The sequence below is a fragment of the Perkinsus marinus genome (genome assembly GCF_000006405.1).
Source record: "Perkinsus marinus ATCC 50983 genomic scaffold scf_1104296927884, whole genome shotgun sequence".
NCBI lineage: Eukaryota > Perkinsozoa > Perkinsida > Perkinsidae > Perkinsus > Perkinsus marinus.
The window spans coordinates 251,575-268,822 of NW_003217015.1; the positions used below are offsets into that span (position 1 = coordinate 251,575).

The 17,248-nt window shown below is 52.6% G+C and overlaps 6 protein-coding genes across 6 annotated transcripts in view; 4 read left to right on the forward strand and 2 right to left on the reverse strand.

The window, feature by feature from the left end:
* The window catches only part of Pmar_PMAR010101 (hypothetical protein), a gene marked incomplete at both ends in the record, with an annotated part of 375 nt that extends 340 nt beyond the window's left edge, over positions 1-35 (forward strand). Inside the window, one exon of the mRNA XM_002788525.1 lies at positions 1-35. Within this exon, the coding sequence (XP_002788571.1) occupies positions 1-35 (35 nt within the window).
* Positions 36-610: 575 nt separating this feature from the next.
* Pmar_PMAR010102 (hypothetical protein) lies at positions 611-4,684 on the forward strand (the record flags this gene model as incomplete). The annotated part of the gene is made up of 1 exon (XM_002788526.1): positions 611-4,684. The coding sequence occupies one exon, from the start codon at positions 611-613 to the stop codon at positions 4,682-4,684; it is 4,074 nt and encodes a 1,357-aa protein (XP_002788572.1).
* A 1,216-nt stretch (positions 4,685-5,900) lies between these two features.
* Pmar_PMAR010103 (hypothetical protein) lies at positions 5,901-6,215 on the forward strand (the record flags this gene model as incomplete). The annotated part of the gene is made up of 2 exons (XM_002788527.1): positions 5,901-5,998; positions 6,110-6,215. Coding segments are annotated over 2 exons (204 nt in total), but the record flags the coding sequence as incomplete, so codon positions are not given.
* A 2,163-nt stretch (positions 6,216-8,378) lies between these two features.
* Positions 8,379-10,715, forward strand: Pmar_PMAR010104 (Protein white, putative). The gene is made up of 3 exons (XM_002788528.1): positions 8,379-8,494; positions 8,543-8,888; positions 8,946-10,715. Exons 1-3 carry the CDS (start codon positions 8,406-8,408, stop codon positions 10,323-10,325), a joined length of 1,815 nt encoding a protein of 604 aa, XP_002788574.1. The 5' UTR covers positions 8,379-8,405; the 3' UTR covers positions 10,326-10,715.
* A 1,979-nt stretch (positions 10,716-12,694) lies between these two features.
* Positions 12,695-14,292, reverse strand: Pmar_PMAR010105 (hypothetical protein; the record flags this gene model as incomplete). The annotated part of the gene is made up of 9 exons (XM_002788529.1): positions 12,695-12,934; positions 12,981-13,073; positions 13,182-13,244; positions 13,291-13,415; positions 13,463-13,568; positions 13,613-13,698; positions 13,844-13,877; positions 14,011-14,135; positions 14,184-14,292. The coding sequence occupies 9 exons, from the start codon at positions 14,290-14,292 to the stop codon at positions 12,695-12,697; spliced, it is 981 nt and encodes a 326-aa protein (XP_002788575.1).
* Positions 14,293-14,645: 353 nt separating this feature from the next.
* On the reverse strand, positions 14,646-17,074 carry Pmar_PMAR010106 (hypothetical protein; the record flags this gene model as incomplete). The annotated part of the gene is made up of 15 exons (XM_002788530.1): positions 14,646-14,793; positions 14,836-14,981; positions 15,023-15,128; positions 15,279-15,372; positions 15,520-15,682; positions 15,731-15,876; positions 15,923-16,016; positions 16,064-16,132; positions 16,186-16,265; positions 16,313-16,409; positions 16,457-16,584; positions 16,631-16,669; positions 16,753-16,858; positions 16,905-16,985; positions 17,027-17,074. 15 exons carry the CDS (start codon positions 17,072-17,074, stop codon positions 14,646-14,648), a joined length of 1,545 nt encoding a protein of 514 aa, XP_002788576.1.
* Positions 17,075-17,248: the final 174 nt, after the last annotated feature.

A 17,248-nucleotide genomic window follows, 5' to 3' on the forward strand; every position in this document is an offset into this window, starting at 1 on the left:
CCAATCCCGCCAGTATGGAGTCGGGAAACTGCTAAGGTCGGCGCGGGTTGAGGGACCCCCGTCGATCGTTAATACTCTTCCCTCTCATCAGCATAACTCTCGTTCACCGTCGCAGTTGTCCACGTGAGGTATTGGGCAATCTCAAGCTGGACGAGATGTTCCTGATGCTGTTTACCCGTATTCCTCCGCTATGCCGAAGCAGGTCACTAACTCTTGCATGAGCTGGTCGCACTGTTCGAGTTCCGCGAGAGGTGAGCCGGAAGCAGGTCTGTCAACACCAAAGTCATGCGACATAAGTCGGCCTTCTGGAACAGAGCTGCCATGTCCTGTTCTTACTCACTCCATCAGCCCCCAGCCCGTGAGTATGCCTTCATCGCCATCGTCGTACACGCTCGCCTTGCACAAGGATCCGGTAGAGGATCGACTATGCTCGGTGGCCTTGGATATTCAACACCGCACGGTTTTACTGGACTCCCCACCCGAGTTAACAATCTCGGTCGACATAGTGGATGCTGCTCTGTCGCCAAACTCTGTGGGTCTCCATAAACCACCTGCCCGTATATCAAGAATTCGCGGGGTCGTGGACTCGGGGGCGGGCAAGAGCTATATAATGTTCGGCAACTCCTCTGAGCATACTACTGAGTCGGCCAAGTTTCATAGGATACCCACAGCGGTTTGGGTGGGACTGGCTGATGGCAGTCGCTGTAGCATCACGGAGATGATTGCGGTTGTCGTGACCGTGAGAAAGCCTTTGGAGGCGTCGCTCGGTCCAGTCAACGTCTCTGTCCTGCCAAACCATGAGCGAAACAGCGAGACATGTATGCTGATTGGACGCGACCTCGGAGCAGCCTTGGGCCTCTGCTTGGACCTGGGTGCAGGTGTTGTTCGCAGCGCTGAGAAATCAGCCGACGAACCTATCGTGGACAACTCCGATTTCGTTCGGTATGTTGATCAACTCAGTGCCACTACTGCTGCCCAGCCCAGACTTGTCGATGCATGCACGACGGAATATCTAACGCCATCCTTGCCTGAAGATCTATCCAAGAAGGTCAAGGCCTTGATAAACCGTTCGGTCGCGGAGGGCTTTTTCCAAGAGCCAACCTTGCCAGGGTATCGACTTGCTTTTCGTAACCTCAGTAAAGAGGACAAACCGGACTGTGTCGAACAGGTGGCGGCCCTCTTCGTAGATCTCCCGGATACTCCAATAGCCACTGCCAAAAGCCGTCTATATGCACTGCATGCCTACAAGAAGCTCGCAGAGGGCCAGAAATCAGTGTACAGCAAGCTCATCGAGGCATACGTGGCGAGAGGTTTCTGGCGGCCTGTGTCCGGTGACGAGGTCACTTCAACTAGGATCACTTTGCCGCCGTGTCCATGCTTCGTCACGAACTGGGAACGAAAGCCTAGGGTGGTGCTGGACTGTAGACCGGTTAACCAAGCTTTAGGCAAAGTTTCAAGTCCACGGGTCATCCCCTGGACTCTGATCCTCGCGATGCGTTTGCAGGGAGATGTTGTGCTGCTACAAGGCGACTGCGAGGCCGCATTTTACAAATGCAGGCTCTTGCGTCATACTGTGTTGATTCAGGCGGCTACTGGTCTCTTTGAGTGTCTGAGAGTGAGCTTTGGCCTCCATTTCGGCCCTGGGTCTTTGACGACAGGGATTCACCGGATTGAGACTAGCATCCGCAACGTGCTGACTGAGCTGTGGCCCTTAGTCAACATGGTGATCCGGTGGTATGTGGACGACCTCGTCATGTCGGCAGACGATGTGGCGATAGCAGTCGCAGGGTTTGCTATGGTCATCTATGCTCTACTGCTCCTCGGTTTCAGCGCACAGATGGCGAAGGTGGCCGCCCTGGTCCATTCCTCAGTGGTCAACCAGTTCAAGGAGGCGTGTCGTCAATACGGCGTTCAGCTTCCGGTGAAGGAGCGGGTTGAGATTCTTGGCCTCACAGCTTCCTTCGACGACAACCACCTAGTTCTCGACTGCAATCGACAGTCTCGGTGGTCTGTAGTTGAGGCATTTCTCGAGTGTCGCTCACCGACAAAACGTCTGGCCTTCCAAGCGGCTGGCGCGGCTGCGTATGATGTGGGACAAATCCATCCGATCGAGCGCCTGGTCTCGGATTGCCTTCGAGCCATAGTGGGACGAGCCTTTAGTCATCTAGCTTGGGGTACGGAGTACGACATCGGCAAGCTGTCCGACCATTTGAGAGAAGCGTACTGTGCCATACTTGACTGGCTGAGGGAGCTCACTCCCGCTGATAAATGTATGCACCGGTCGCTACTGAGATCCTGCAAGAGCGAACCGGTGAGGTTGATCCTAGAGACTGATGCCAGCTTGACCGGAGGTGGCTTCTCGCTGTGGGTAGGCTCGGATAGTGCTCAAGTCGGCGACTGTGGTACATTCGAATTGGGTAGTGCGGCATGGCGGTGGACTGCGAGATCCAGCTGTTGGCACAGTAACAGAAGGGAGCTGGCGGCCCTGTGGCGTGGCATCCTCTTCACCAGCACATTACTCACAGCCTGGATTTCCTCGCAGTCAAGTCCCGATCGAGCCGTTCTGGTTATACGGACGGACAACGCCGCTTGTGCTCGGTGGGCCAACGACGTCAAGGTATCTCGTGCACTGGAAGCACGGGCACTGCAGAGACTGGCGGCAGCAATTCGGGCTGAGATCGTGCTGATCAAAGCCCATGGGGTAGAAGTCAGTATGCGGCATCTCCCCGGAGTCTTAAACGTACGAGCCGACAGGCTTTCGAGAGCTCTGGAGCGTAAGACCAGGGGTGGGTCTCAGCTAGGGCGGCTCATGCAAGACCATCTCGACCCACCGGTGCGAGTCGCTCAGGAACTGGACGATTTTGTCTGCCGTCTGGGTGAGCTGCCAGTTGCCAAGAGGGTCGACGTCCCCCAGTTTGAGCCTATCGGTCAGCCTTTCGACCGAGTCTGTCAGTTACAGGAATGTGATACCCCGGTCGAGACACATTCCGTTGGCCTGGCCGACACCGTGGCTTCTCGGAGCTGGGATGTCGACTGCGCTCTGCATGGATGGAAGACGCTCCGCTTTGCCTTTCAGGCGTGGTCGGGATCAGTGGCTATACCGTTGGATTATCCCACGGCCTACAGTGACGAGGATGTCTGGTCTTTCATACGATCCTTACAGCGGTCATCGCGTGCCGCGGTAGTGGATGATGCGGAGAACCGGAAGCTACCTACCAAATTCCATGTCGATAAGGATGGCACACTTTTCTACAAGTGCGCGGGCGCGGATGGCAAGCTGTTCCTCGCCTTTTACGTGCCCAGTGATTGTAACTTTACACGCCGGCTACTGGCGCGGGTCTACCATAAGGCCGGCGCACACTGCAGTGCCCAGGCGACCGTTGAACGTGCTATTGAGGCGGGGTTTTTTACTCCCAGGCTCCGACAAGTGGTCACCAACGAGATGGCGACATGTGTGAGATGCCAGGTCTTGAGCAGTAGGCGCGAATGGGCGGTCACTCCCGGCCAAGCGGGGGGAGGCCCGGGATTCGACCTGTACAGGCTGGCCCTCGAAACCCCCGAGCCCTACCTCTGGGTTGGCATCGACGTCCTATCCCTTGGGCCCTTCAAGTGCCTGACGTGCGTTTGCCTCCTTACGAAACACGCCTGCTGGATCGCGCTGGGTGGCGGCCAGACGGCTGAAGAACTGCTTGAGGCGACTGAGAGGGTCGCTCGCCGGCAAGGCGGTTGCAGGTTCCGGTACATAGTGTGTGATGGAGCGGTAGGGAGCAGGACCTACACCATGGAGGTAGGGAGACGGCTGAATGCGCAAGTCGTGTTGCAGGACCCAAGAGCCCCTTGGGCCGGCGGGTTCGAAACTCATCACCGGATCGGGCTCAAAGCAGCACGAGTCTTGTTTCACGGCTACAGTAGGAACTGTGACTGGGGAAACTCGGTTGTTGCCCAGGACTTCTGCGACGAGGTGTGCAGTATCATCAACTCGCGTCCTTTGACTAGCGGCGACGTCACCCAGGACGCTCGGGTAGTCGCACTCACCCCGAACTCTTTGCGATTCGGCTATTCATTGAGAGGTCACCAAGGAGTGGGGTTGATCACCCCGGATCTTGCAGGGAGTTCTGAGGCGATGGATGATGCTGAGAAGTCTGCTTTCGTCGGCCGTCGCGCACATCTAATGAGATCATTCGTCAACCATTACCTTCCGGCCCGTCGTCGAGCAGTCTTCGAAACGTTAAGCGGGGGTAGCCGCCCTACGCAACCCTTCCGAGTGGGTGACTCGGTCATCATTCATCAGCCGTCGCGGAAGCAGGACGCATGCTGGCGAACCGGATGGGTTGTCAGCTGCCTATCTACGCACAGATACAGAGTATTGCACTCGTCACCACGGGCTGGAGCAGAGAGGATCACCATCGAGAATCACTACAACCTGCACCCGTTGAAGCTTGCTTGTGAAGTGCACGCAGGTCCCACGCTGGTCGGTGCTAGACTTAGAGTCCTGCTGTCACACGCCGATGGCTTCCGGGATTATCATTGGGGTACCATCTTGGTTGATCGAAGCGAAGATGATCGTGTACTCATCGTGTGGGACGTTGCAGATGAAGGTGTGTCCGCCCGTGAATGGCTAGCTCTCTCTCAAGAGACTTGGGACTACGGGGAGGGGCATGTCACGCCTGATGACCAGCCGTGATAGTCTACTTGCTCGCCCTGGAGAAACGCCCCGAAGCCGTGATGATTCGTTATATATTGAGTATTGAGTATTATTGCTAATTCAGTGACTGCATGTATACTCCGTAGCCATCTGGCTCAAGCTCAAGTATTCTCTTTGCTTGTTTATACGATGGCGAGTAGCGTTCGGCAGTCGGAGCATGCGGAAGCCTCACGGACCAACGTGCCACAACACTCATTCGTGGGTCGAGAAGACATCCAAGCAAACTATCGGTGGTCAGACGGAGTATAACCTGTGACAGGATCTCAATACTCAAAGAAATGACTCGGTTAGATAGTATCTAATAGATACTATTCAGTAGTTCTTACCTTTTGACGGAATGCTTCTCGCATTATATCTTTGGCATCCTTTATCTCCGGCTGATCACTGTCAGATTCCTTGGAGAGAAAGCGCCATGCTTTTTCGAGTTGCCTGAAGTTCAGAGTGATGAAACCCCGGATCCGAATCCGAATATGATTCTCAGAGATTCTGATTCAGAATAGTGCCAGAACTAAAATTTAGTTCTGGCACTATTCTGAATCGGAATTTCGCTGATTAGTAGGTTAGGCTGATTAGTAAGCTTTTGAGTGGTACGGACTTCTTCATCTTGCAGCTCCAGCAGCATGGCTCTGGCCGCGAAATCCGCAGCCGTTTCAGAGATGATAGGTATTTCGTTGCCCGAAGAAGACGATGATGACGACTGCATTTACTCGAACTATGATTCGTTATAAACGAGCTGTCACACATGTCCCGCTAGCGACCAGACTATGGCAAAATGGACTAAACTAATCTCATAGTGTGAGACTCACACTGAAGCGAGGGGGATCGACTACCAGGCCCGATCGAATCCTAAGTTCGGAGTCCATACCCTGGTACTAATTGATTTGAACTCCATGCAACACCGGATAGCTGCACTTGAAGGTTCACTATTGAATGCACTTATGATTTTGATCGAGAATATGAGGATAAGGGTGCACGTTTCATAATGGGAATGGCGCAGATCGCTGCGTCACTACTACGAATAGTACGCGCGCCCGAAGGGCGAGCGCGAAAATTTTTTCTTCGGGCTACTCGGGACCCGACCGGAGCCCGGTGCCCGACCATTTTCGAGCTCGGGCCAACATTCTAGCGAATCGGGCTTAGAGTTCGGGTCCCGAGCCCGACTTTGGCCGGGCTCACACTGTGAGCGTGCTCATAGATTCCCGATGGATGCTCTTGCCATACTCTGCAGCGGTCGTGAGGATCGATGGCCACACTTCTTGCAGCCGGTTACATTCGCTCATAACACGAATCCTGGTAATGGTCGGTTATTTTCGCCGTATTTTATTACTCATGGTGGTCGGAATCCACCCACTCTGCCTGACCTTTTGTTGAAGAGTGGCAGTGACTCTTCATGCGAGCCTTCAGATCTGGAGATAGATTCTATGGCAGTTGATACGGTGGAATCTATGAAGACTGCTCACGTATGTGTCCGTCTTGCCCTCCTAGATGCTCGCTTGAAGGCGAAGAACAAGTATGATAAAAACCGATCCGTACCGGACTTCGTTGAGGGGGATTTTGTTGGCCTACGGGCTCCGCCACGACGATCGAAGCTGAGTTTGAAGTGGCGCGGTCCTTATATTGTAAGTGATCCTTGCAACAATACCGTACTTCTCAAAAGTGTTCCTCATGGACCTCCTACTACCGGTACTCGAGTCAATGTGGATAGATTGATTCACTTGAACTTATCTGGGGACCTTAACTCCACTATTGTCGAAGGGTCTGTCATTGATAACCAACATGGTCTTGTTAATCTTCCCGCTATATCAGAAGCTGGTAATATTATCGATGACCCTCATATTCCTGTACCGACTGTACCGGTGCCGATAAAGAAGTCTCCGATACCGTCTACGGGAGAACCCAATGTCTCCAACATCGTAGATGCTCAGGAAGGAGAAGTCGTTCAGATCTCGAGAAGATCATCTGATCCTCAACAAACTTTTGCTTTGGTAGATAGGAGTTCCAAGGAAGATTTTGTGGGTATTGGTACAACCCGAGAGGATAGAGAAATGATCACCGCACTCTTTGATGCATGTCCAGCCCAAGTTGGTCTGAGTCCTAGAAGAGCGGTGGAACTCATCATGAACTATCCGGGTTACCGTCGAGGATATTTAAAAAATGTTGCACATCATACGATCTCGTTGACTGTAGATCGCTATGGTTGGCTTCAGCGAGTCCATCCTCGTCTTTATTTCATCGAAGATGCTTTGGGTGTTGGATATGTGGTTGGTGAATTATTACGCAGTTCTGTTACAGGCGAAAAAAAGCACTTGGTTCGATTTTATCAAGTTGTTCGTCCCGGAAGTGATGTCATATGTGAGGAAAGGTCGCCTCCGGATTGGATTCTGGATAGTGAGATTATCTTTCCATTGTCGATAACCGCAGAGAGACTACCTCATGGACATTTACGTCTTACTGGGGAGTCCCATGTGAAGTTGGAGCCGTATAATTTCAGTCTTGAAGATTATGATCCCCATGTGACGATGTCTTTGGACCCAGATTTTTGATGTTGAACTTTCTGTGATATGTTCTCGTCGAAGAAGGGGTAGAATGTAGTGGGATCTTGCGCAGTCATTTGTACTTGCGTGCTCTGTTCAATCCATAGCTAATCGGGGAGGCTGGTCGTAGTTGGTGGCTGTTCCAGCTGTTGGCGCTCCTCTTTGTCACTCCAACCTCACTACTTCATCCAACAACTTATACTAAAGTCCCTCTGGGTTGTGTTACCTCATCTGAGCACTAGAATCACCACTTAGTTCATATCTGTCCCGAACCCTACAACACGCCCTCCCGAGACGTGACACGTTCAATGATGGAAAGTCTCACTACAGGCTAACCTCAAGTCTAGCATGAGTGATTCGAGTCGGCGAGTGAGCTTGGCCACTTGTGGTCCCCGAATCGTGGGTGCTTCGATAGTCCGAGCAAATCCCGGGTAACTGACAGATCTTTTTCAGTGGGCTAAGCGACGGGACAGACCCGCGTGTGGGGCCCGCTACTGCTATGTAAGGAGTCTCCACTCTCCGCTCAGCTCTTCGTAGATTCCGGCAACGCCTATAGCCTGATCGATACGTAGCAGAACAGCTTAGAAGTAGATCTAAGTGCAGCACACACATATCCTTACCTCGTCGCGTTGCTAGTATGGTTGGAACCCCAACACACTGGTACGGTATCAGCTGGTACGGTATCAGTTAATCGGGTACCTGTCCCGTGATCGGGACTTGAGTCCCGTACGTCACGCTGTGGAGCTTTTATACTTCTCCACCCCACATTTCGGAATAAGATTTCCGTCTGCCTTCCTCACTTTGAGTTCGTAGATTGGCACAGCAGGGAGTCGACTCTGTGGTCGATTACTGTTGCAACGCCGACGATCGCCCATCCTGCAGCCGCTCATTTCGTTGCCTTTTATTCTCCGGCCCAGGCTTGGGGACATATGTCCTATATTGATTGTCCTAGGCCGCGACTCCTCGTCGTAGCTGTTCTTTCGAGGAGAGGTCTTCGAATCTCCTGTCTCGATTAGCTCATTCGGAAGGTCCTCGAGCCCAGCGGGCGCGGCGTTGGAGATTGGAAATTTCGGCGAGCTCCGTCGAATGTTTCGAGCTCCTTCAAGGTCTTGTTCGAACTTTCAACTCCAAAGGGACAACTGCAGCTTTGAGTAGTTCATTGTTGAATGGCATCGCCAAGACACAAAGGGGGGGACCTGGAAGATGGTCTCGAGATGTCTCCCGGTCATGGTCTGCACTTCCCGCTTCCTGAACGGTGAGCTCTGTCGCCACCCTATGCCTGCATTATTGTTGTCCGCTTTAGCGTGCCTTCGCTTGGATGGAGGGGAATCAACTTCACCGCTGGAGGACGCAAGATCCTGAAAGATTGCTCTGGAATCATTCATCCGGGAGAGTTCACAGCCGTCATGGGCCCGTCGGGCTCGGGTAAAACTACTCTGATGAACATCCTAAGTGGAAGACAGAACCCTTCGGGTGGCGGTCTGAAGGTCGACGGCACGGTGACTTTGGATGGGCGAATAACGGCGCCGTCGAAGTTCCGTGACAGCGTCGCGTATGTGATGCAAGAAGATGCATTGGTATCGACGAGCACCCCTCGAGAGGTACTCGAATTCGCTGCTACACTCAAGTTGGACAAAAGCAGACATGAGGTGAGGATATATAGATGGTCTCAAGAAACGGTCTGATTGACTTTGCCCCGTGTTCAGGTCAAAACTATTGTCAACGATATGCTGGAGTATCTCCGTCTGAGTACTTGTCAGAATACGATGGTGGGCAATCAACTAACTCGAGGAATATCAGGCGGTGAGCGCAAGAGGACTTCTATTGGGATGGAGCTCATAACACAACCAAGTATGTTATTCTTGGACGAGCCTTTGACCGGGTTGGACTCCTATGCGGCGGTGACGACCTCGAGGGTTCTCAAAGGATTGGCTGAACACGGTGTAACGGTCCTTATGACAGTTCATCAACCTTCAAGCGAAGTCTTCGAGCTTTTCGACAGGGTCATGCTCATCAACGAGGGCGAGATAGTGTACCATGGCCCGAGGACCTCTCTCGAAGACTACTTCGTGAGTCATGCGGACTTGCGCTGTCCACCTCATTACAATCTCGGTGACTTCGCTCTTTACAAGCTCCAGACGCAGCCACCTGAAGTCATAAGCCGTCTAGTCGACGCATACAAGGCTGGGATGGTCGATGCTGATGCGAAGTGCGTTACTGGAGATGGTATGAAGAATGGAGTCGTCAAAGCCACCATGAACACACCGTATCGTGCCGGCCTTCACAAGCAGTTCCATATGCTGGCAGCACGCGAGTTCAGAGCAGTTGTAAGGGACCCAGACGTTTTCATCGTACGCTATATCGTCGTGATGTGCACTAACCTCCTGTCGGCATCCATCTTTCATGACTCCGGTAGACCAGGATCAGAGCTGTTCTGGCTGACTAACATGCGACTCTTTCAGCCCTATTTCTCTGCTGTAGTGATCATGTGTCTGACGCAACTGTTCGGACCAGCTCAAACAGCGATAATCCGTTACCCTGAGCAACGCATGGTCTTCTTGAGAGAGTACACCAGCGGCATGTATTCAGCGATCCCCTATGTCATATCGAAGAGTATGATTGAACTACCGTTAGCACTCTTCGAGTGCTTTCTCCAGATTGTAGTCTTCTACTGGATCGTAGGTCTTCAAGGCAACTTCATGTTCTGGTTGTTGCTCCTCTGGCTACTTCATCTGGTATCCTCGTCCCTTGCGCAGCTAATGGGTGCTACAACTTCAACTGTTAACAGAGCTATGCAGTTGATGCCCCTCCTCTTCATGCCCCAAATCGTCTTCTCAGGCCTTTTCATTAATCTTGAGAGGATCCCTGTATGGCTTCGCTGGGGACAGTACGTATCCTATCTCAAGTACGGCGTGAACCTTGGTTACTTCATTGAGTTTGGTTTTGATAAGCCGACTCTTGCTGGGATTAACTCGATATACGCCAATTTGGTCGGTCTTGATATGGGTATTCTCCTCGCCATGTTGATCATTTTTCGCATTTTCACAATAGTCGTGCTCAGGCGCAAAGCTCGCTTCGTTCATTAATACGTTCGCCGCAGCCTTGTGCCTGGGATTCTCATCGTGGCATGCTATAGCTGCCAATGAGAACAATCCTCGTAACATTCATTGAAATATCTTCGAGTAACTATCATAAGTATGTCGGAACATATCCAACCTTAATTGCTCGTCCTTCAAAACGGACCAGCTTTTCTCCGGATGATCGTCCGTACATCGTGGCACAGAGGTATCATTTCATACTCCAGTTTTGGAGGAGACTCAGACGTTGTACTGGGGAGGAGTCAAATATCAGAGCCCATCACTGATGATAATGTGCCGTGAGAAATCATCCTAGATAGTCTGTCGCCGTTGGGGTCAATCTATTTTGTACGAAGCATATCTTTCGGATGAAGCTTCTTTAGTCGATCATCTTCTCTCATTCATTGCGATGTTGTGTTTAAGAGTGGATGATGGGTGCTTTGTTGATAACGTTGTGTCCTCATCGGAGTACGTGGTACTGTTAACCCACACCTCGAGTTAGTTCATGTCACGAGCTACTCGAATCGTCAGATTTCTCCCCTCTCGACGTCGACGCGGACTACACGTAATTCAATACAGGTGGCGCGAGAGAACAGTCTCATACATACTCATGTCTAGTAGTTCAAATCATCTTAGATATACTCACTGTTGGACTAGTATCCGCGATCATGGCCACAAACTACTCCAGTGTCAGCTCACCTTTGTCGGCACGATCGTGTTCGAGCAGCCTCCTATATGAGCACAATGGATACATTTCTTCAAGTACTTCTCAATCATTTCACCTCTTCTGTCAGCTCAGTGCCGACCTCGACCATCATTGCTTGGATATCGGTGGCAGTAGCCACTAGTCTCGCTCCGCTAAGAGAATACAACCCCGTCTTTAATTCGGCTCCTGCAGCCTGTCATGGAGAGACGTAGCCGCTGAGCTGGACATGTGATCAACTATCGCTTCGATCCGAACGAAGTCGAAGATAACCCGAGAGGAATCTGCTTTATAAGGGAAGATATGATCTCAGCACAGTTTTAACATTGCTATGAACTCCTCCATGTTGATTTCACCAGGAGCCGCCGAACCGTATCTACTCAGCATACTGTGATGATGACATCCCGACACTGTAACCGTACGATCGGACAAGATCTTCGCAAGCTGCCGTTGTTACCGGCATTCCCATCGTAACCATGCAACGATGCAAGTCAGCTGCCTTCAACGACGTCTCCTCCGTTCGGTCCTTGGCCCCTAGCAAGCTGGGAGGCAATCAACTGAACTGATGCATTCATGAGTATTCTACGCCTGCCAGGTCTCGACTAGAGCCTCTCGGGAAGATGGCACAGAGTCGGCAGCAAATCGCACGATACCACTCTTCGTAATCTCGCCAACATCTCCAGCGAGCAACGTTGCTAGAATACCACGAATGAACTCGCAGCCCCATCCTTATCCTACCCCACCTAGCCTATTCACAGTCTCATCAGTGATGTTTTTACAACCGATCGCTGAGAGCAATTTATGCAGACCTTCCCTGTCCAATATACCGCTGCTTCCCACAAGTTCCTCGTAACTGCACATGTCACAATGGCGGCGTCTCCATTACACTATCTTGGGGAAACACGGTGGATAGCAGATCTTACGCCGCCGTCAGAGATTCGAGGACCTCCTCAGAGAGTAACATCTCATCTGTGATGAACCGATTCATGACATACGTGTCAACTTCTCGTAGATCAGGCATTGACCGAACACAGCACAGACACAGACGGAGACCGACATTGCACTATGGCGCTTGCATGCAGTAGACTAAAGTACAAACGGTTTCACCGTTAATTTCTCACGCCCCAGCTGCTGACCAGGCACATCCATCTACTTAATAGCTAGGTCTATCACAACGATCAACTTCAACTAATGACTTCAACATGCGTATCCTTCCTGAAGAAACACCATCAACTCGACCATATCAACGTTCCCCTTTACTAGTTCGCTTTTGATGAACAACCAGAGTAAGGCTACTGATGGCCACCAGGAGCGAGAAGATGCCGTTGCAGAACATCGAGCCGGCACCAAACACACCGAAGGTATACCTTCAATAGATACAATACGGATGTAAGACTTGCGACACCGCGGAACCGCACGTGAAAAAGAGCAGCAGCATAAGCCTCTTTACGGTGAGGACATCATCACCCTTCGACTGCATACCGATGTCCCGGCGTATCTGTTCATGGCCACCGCAAGTCACCCGACGGAACACCAAGGGGGACTACCTTTGGATGCCTCACTGCAAGGCTAGTTTGAACGGTATCTGTAGAAGTGCTACTCGTAGACGCTTGTCACGAAATGATACCTCCCATCACAGAGGCTCCTGCTTCAGCTTCCTCCGAACCCAGGGAATCTATGCGTTGCCCCGGATAGGAAGCATCGACTTCATTGAGGCCATGGCAGCCTGGACACGTTCAAGGCGTTGTAATTCAACCACGACCGACGTCATACCAGCAACCATAGCAGCTTCGGTGGCGTCTCCGTCGTTCAAGCCGTGAGGAAAATCAACGGAGCCCAAGGTCGCAACGCACCCATCCCGATCCACCTCAAGCGAGGCTTCCGGCATAACGCCGATCTCGTTCAATCGCCTCCTCTGTTAGACAGGCAGTATCACTAGTGACCTCGTCCTTTTAGCATACTTTGGCGTCATCCTCTTCAGCGCAGGGCGACGTCCGTTTCCTCTCCATCACGGGGTGCTCATCCAGTGAATCCCTGCCTGCTGCGGTGGTCACCTGACGCCGCAAACCTACAACGCACAGTGATCGAGTTCGAGCGACCTCCAAGACTGGAGAATGCCGCTCAGACATCCCATCATCGTCGTTGTTCTCCCCAACCACCACCTCCGCGAGCTCGACCGTAGGGCCCTGGGTATGCCATGCAATGACGGTGCTTGCAGGAGTTCTCTGAAGATACAAAGCGAAAGACCGGTGACCGAGTTCAAGGTGGTACTTCGGAAGAGGGAACAGCTTGACGGTCTGAGGCTTCCCCCATGGCAGCTTCGACCTCCGGAGTGTCCACAACCACGGTGCTTTCAGACTTCGCCCGTGGCTCGGCACCATCGTGCTTATGGCCGACTGGATGTATGGACAACTCAGGACTGGAAAGAGCATTACACACCTACCATCTATAATAGGCGCCGCCGATGTCCCAGTATCCCCCTCGCATCTAGAGGGGACCACAGAGCTCACATTCGACCGCCAACTTCGAGCGCTGTCTGGCGCGCTTGACTGAGACCGTCACAGTGGAAGTCACAAGTCTACCAACACCTCACAAAGAGACTGGGGGCGAAGGCCGAGGGGACCGGGGACAAGAGGTCTCCGAAAGCTGCCGCCATATCCCCACCATCATCGCGATGAGCTGAGAGAAGTCGAATAATGAGCTAGGTATACAGAGTGACCAACACCTCTCTGCATAGCTGACAGGCAGGTATAGAGGGAGACCAACGACGCATCTGACCTGAGGTAGATCACCTCAGACAAAAGAACACTCGAGAGATACTCACACGGCAAACACGGTGATCTTCCGAGGCTTCGATCCTATCAACAACTCAGCGTCAAAGCACCGACTCGGCTCGAGGCCCGCCGCGCCATACACCTTCCGGCTTATCGTGCTGCTCTTCTGCGTGGTGACACCAGAAGATTATCCTCATCTCAGCGAGTGCCTTCCTACCAGACACTTGATCTCATATGGGGTAGCGGCTCGTGGCTGATGAAGACGGAACTTCGGGAGAGGGAGCTTCACTTCAGCAGCGGACGAGAACAGCCTGTGGGAGCGATACACCAAGTAGCTGTTGCCTGCCCAAAGAACGACTGTCACCAACTTAGCTTTTACTCACTACTAACCTCGAGAACTCTCAATCCTGAAGGCCCGGACCTTCGGACGCGCAGTGGTAGCCCCGAGCTTGAGTACGATGCCGCTACTGTTGGAGGACAGCTCATCTTCGTTCTTCATTGGAGTCATGGAAGACGCAATTCTCGATAGGAGGGCTGGCATTGGGATAATCAACTACAAGTCGTTGAGAGTCGAACAGATGAATGAGGCTTCGGTAGGAGCAGCTGCTGTGGACAATGAAACCGCCGATCTTGCTGTACCTTCGCGCGCCACGAAATCCTGTGCTGTGAGTCCACATCACAGAGACCATATACCACCCGAGCGCCTCCTCGGAGAGTCTTACGCGGAGTCACTTCGAGGAAAGAAAATTATCACATATACACATGATACACGTAGTCATGCCAAACAACAAATCATCATAATATCTCTCGTCAAGCTGAAGTCGACTTCATAGCAGCCATTATGAGGAAAGTTCACTCGAAGGCATCAGACTCCGTGCGCTTGTCGAAGAGGCAACTGATTCCATCGTCATCCTCATACACGCCGCTGCCCGGGATGCTCTCAGCACGGCATTCCTTCTGGAGCTCTCGATCAATCTGCATCCCTACCGTCTCGTCTTGCCTGTTAAAGAACCCTACCAGCGACACTCAACGCGGCCAACACCTTCCCTTCAGTGGCGGTCCAGGTTCATCATCAGTGCGCGCTATAGCCGGCTCTGCAGCTTCAGGGCCCTCTCGCTGCTCTTGACGATACAATTGCAATACATCTCCAACCCGCGTAGAGGACGGAGGCTCGCTCGTCAACACTCTCTGATGTGAACTACTACAGGAGGCCTCGAAGAATCTCTTACTTCGATCTGATGGGGGATACCCACAGGTCGAAGATGCTTATCAATAGTAAAGGGGAGTGAACAAGGCATCTGTAATACGGAGTTCATCCGCTTACGCTTACCGTCTCTACAACAACTCACGTCAACTGGACACGACTTCTCCTGAAGACGTTCGTTGAGATGCCCATTCATGCTACAGCCTCTGGTCGCCTCCTCATCCGACCGATCAATATCAAGCCCTGGGAAGAGTGAGGCCTACACCATCTTGGGCTATTACTTCCATAATCTCGACTCTGGTCGCCCAACTCGCGCCGTAAGGTCCGGACCTCCAGCTCGAGAGCGGCGATCCGACTGTCTCTGGCCGACAGCAACTGCAGTAACAACAACTACCACGGCCGCGATAAGGTCTCATGCCTCATCCACCATTCTCTTCGACACCCGGGCCTCCTCAATCTGTCGGCGCTCAGCAGCAGACCGCATCAAGCTTTGATTCACCGCCTCCTGGTCCCGCAGCCTACCCAGCAGGGATTCAATCCTCTCGTCTGACGGAGAAGTGCTAGCCTCAGGAGTGGCCAGGTACACACTCTGATCTTTGATGGTCCTCTCAGCCGCCCTCAACTCCTCTGTAGCTTTCAAGGCTTCATCCTCAAGGATCTGCACCCGAGCATTTCCAACGGGGGCCTGATGAGTACACTCAGTAGATAGAAGACCACCTCCACAGAGCCCCACTTCCTCGTCAACTGCTGCCGACTCCTTCCCATCAAGATACCTCCGCACGAGGTCAGGGACCTTGTCCTCACTGACCAGGCCCACAAGGTCCCTCAGCGTGGCCCTAAGCCCCTTGTTCTCCTCCAGTGCCGCTGCACATCGCTCTCCTGCGCGCCAGCCATACTAGTCGAGATCGACCAAGAGTGACTATACCCGCGTGTTTGAGTGCTCCGTTGAGCTCAGCCACGCGCATCGCTCCGCCGCCAGTTCGCGCTTCAATCAAGGCGTCTCGTAGTGCTTCCTTCTCCTGTAAGCAAGGCCTCGACATGCTACACCGTAGTAGCGGCTGCTGACCTCATCTGCGGTATCCTGAATCGACTTCAGTGATCCTCTTACAGCTTCGTATTTGGCAGTGATTTGAATCTGAGGTACTCCTTCCCATCGGACCCGACCCCGGGGCGGCGGCGGCTGCTCACGAGCCTCTTTTGCATCGTCCGATGTTGTCGATCTGCAGCCTCTAGCGCCTCAAGGATCACCCTGAGGGATCGACCTCCATCTGCGCGACGATCACCATCCACCAGCCAGCTGGGCCTCAGCGCCTACCCTCCTCGCCAATGACCGGGCTCAGATCTGCCCTCAATCTCTCGAGAGCGTCAACGATGGGCGTACTCAGCTTGTCGTCCACAGCTCGTCGGAGCACCTTAGGTTGGAGCGTGCAAGATACGAATCAGGTCAGAAAGTGGCCACCTTGATATTCTGCTGCTGTGCTCGCAGCTCCGTGAGTAGTGCAGTCCACTTCCTCTTGCAAGTGGTTTCTGCTCTATCCGCTTCCCTCAGGGCCCCGACCCCCTTCAACAAGTCGGCTGCCAAAGCTCCTGGCAAGTCTACGCTGCCTAGGGGTTTTCCCAAGCATGTGCCTACCTCCAGTGTCAGCAACAGTAAGGTGACTTGAGCTCCCATCTACGGACCCATAGAGCATTTTCGACAACGTTGTAATATCTGATAGAGTATCCCAGAAAGGCGCTGTCTATTGTTATCCATACCACTCCTCCCTGAAGTGTCGGAGGAGTCATCGGATACACTGGATGGTAGCAGTCGATTGAAACACTCCCTCTGAGCCGTGAGTTCCTTGATGATAGTCGTGAAGACCTGCTTTTGCGATAACAGAGGGGCATTCCATGGCTGCTACCCCTACTTCTTCCTTCTCACGGACCGATTCCGACAGCTGCCTTGGCTTGCTCTTCTTAATGATCAGATTCACCAGGTTATTCTGGATCTACAACACCGGTTGAGACACCATTCACGGCACGTGCTCACCCTGGCCACATCCTCCAAGACCCTCCTCTCACGTTCTTCGATCGACATCGTCGTTGTCGTCGTATCAAGCCTTAGTAGGGCCTCCATCGACTCAGTGAAAGCCCCATAGGCCCGTACCTATGCCCCAACCGACTGCTTGCCGTGAGTGAGCCGGCAGCGCCCAGTGTGAGGAAATACGCACATGGTCAACTTCATGTGTTGGCGACAATATGAAATTTTTGA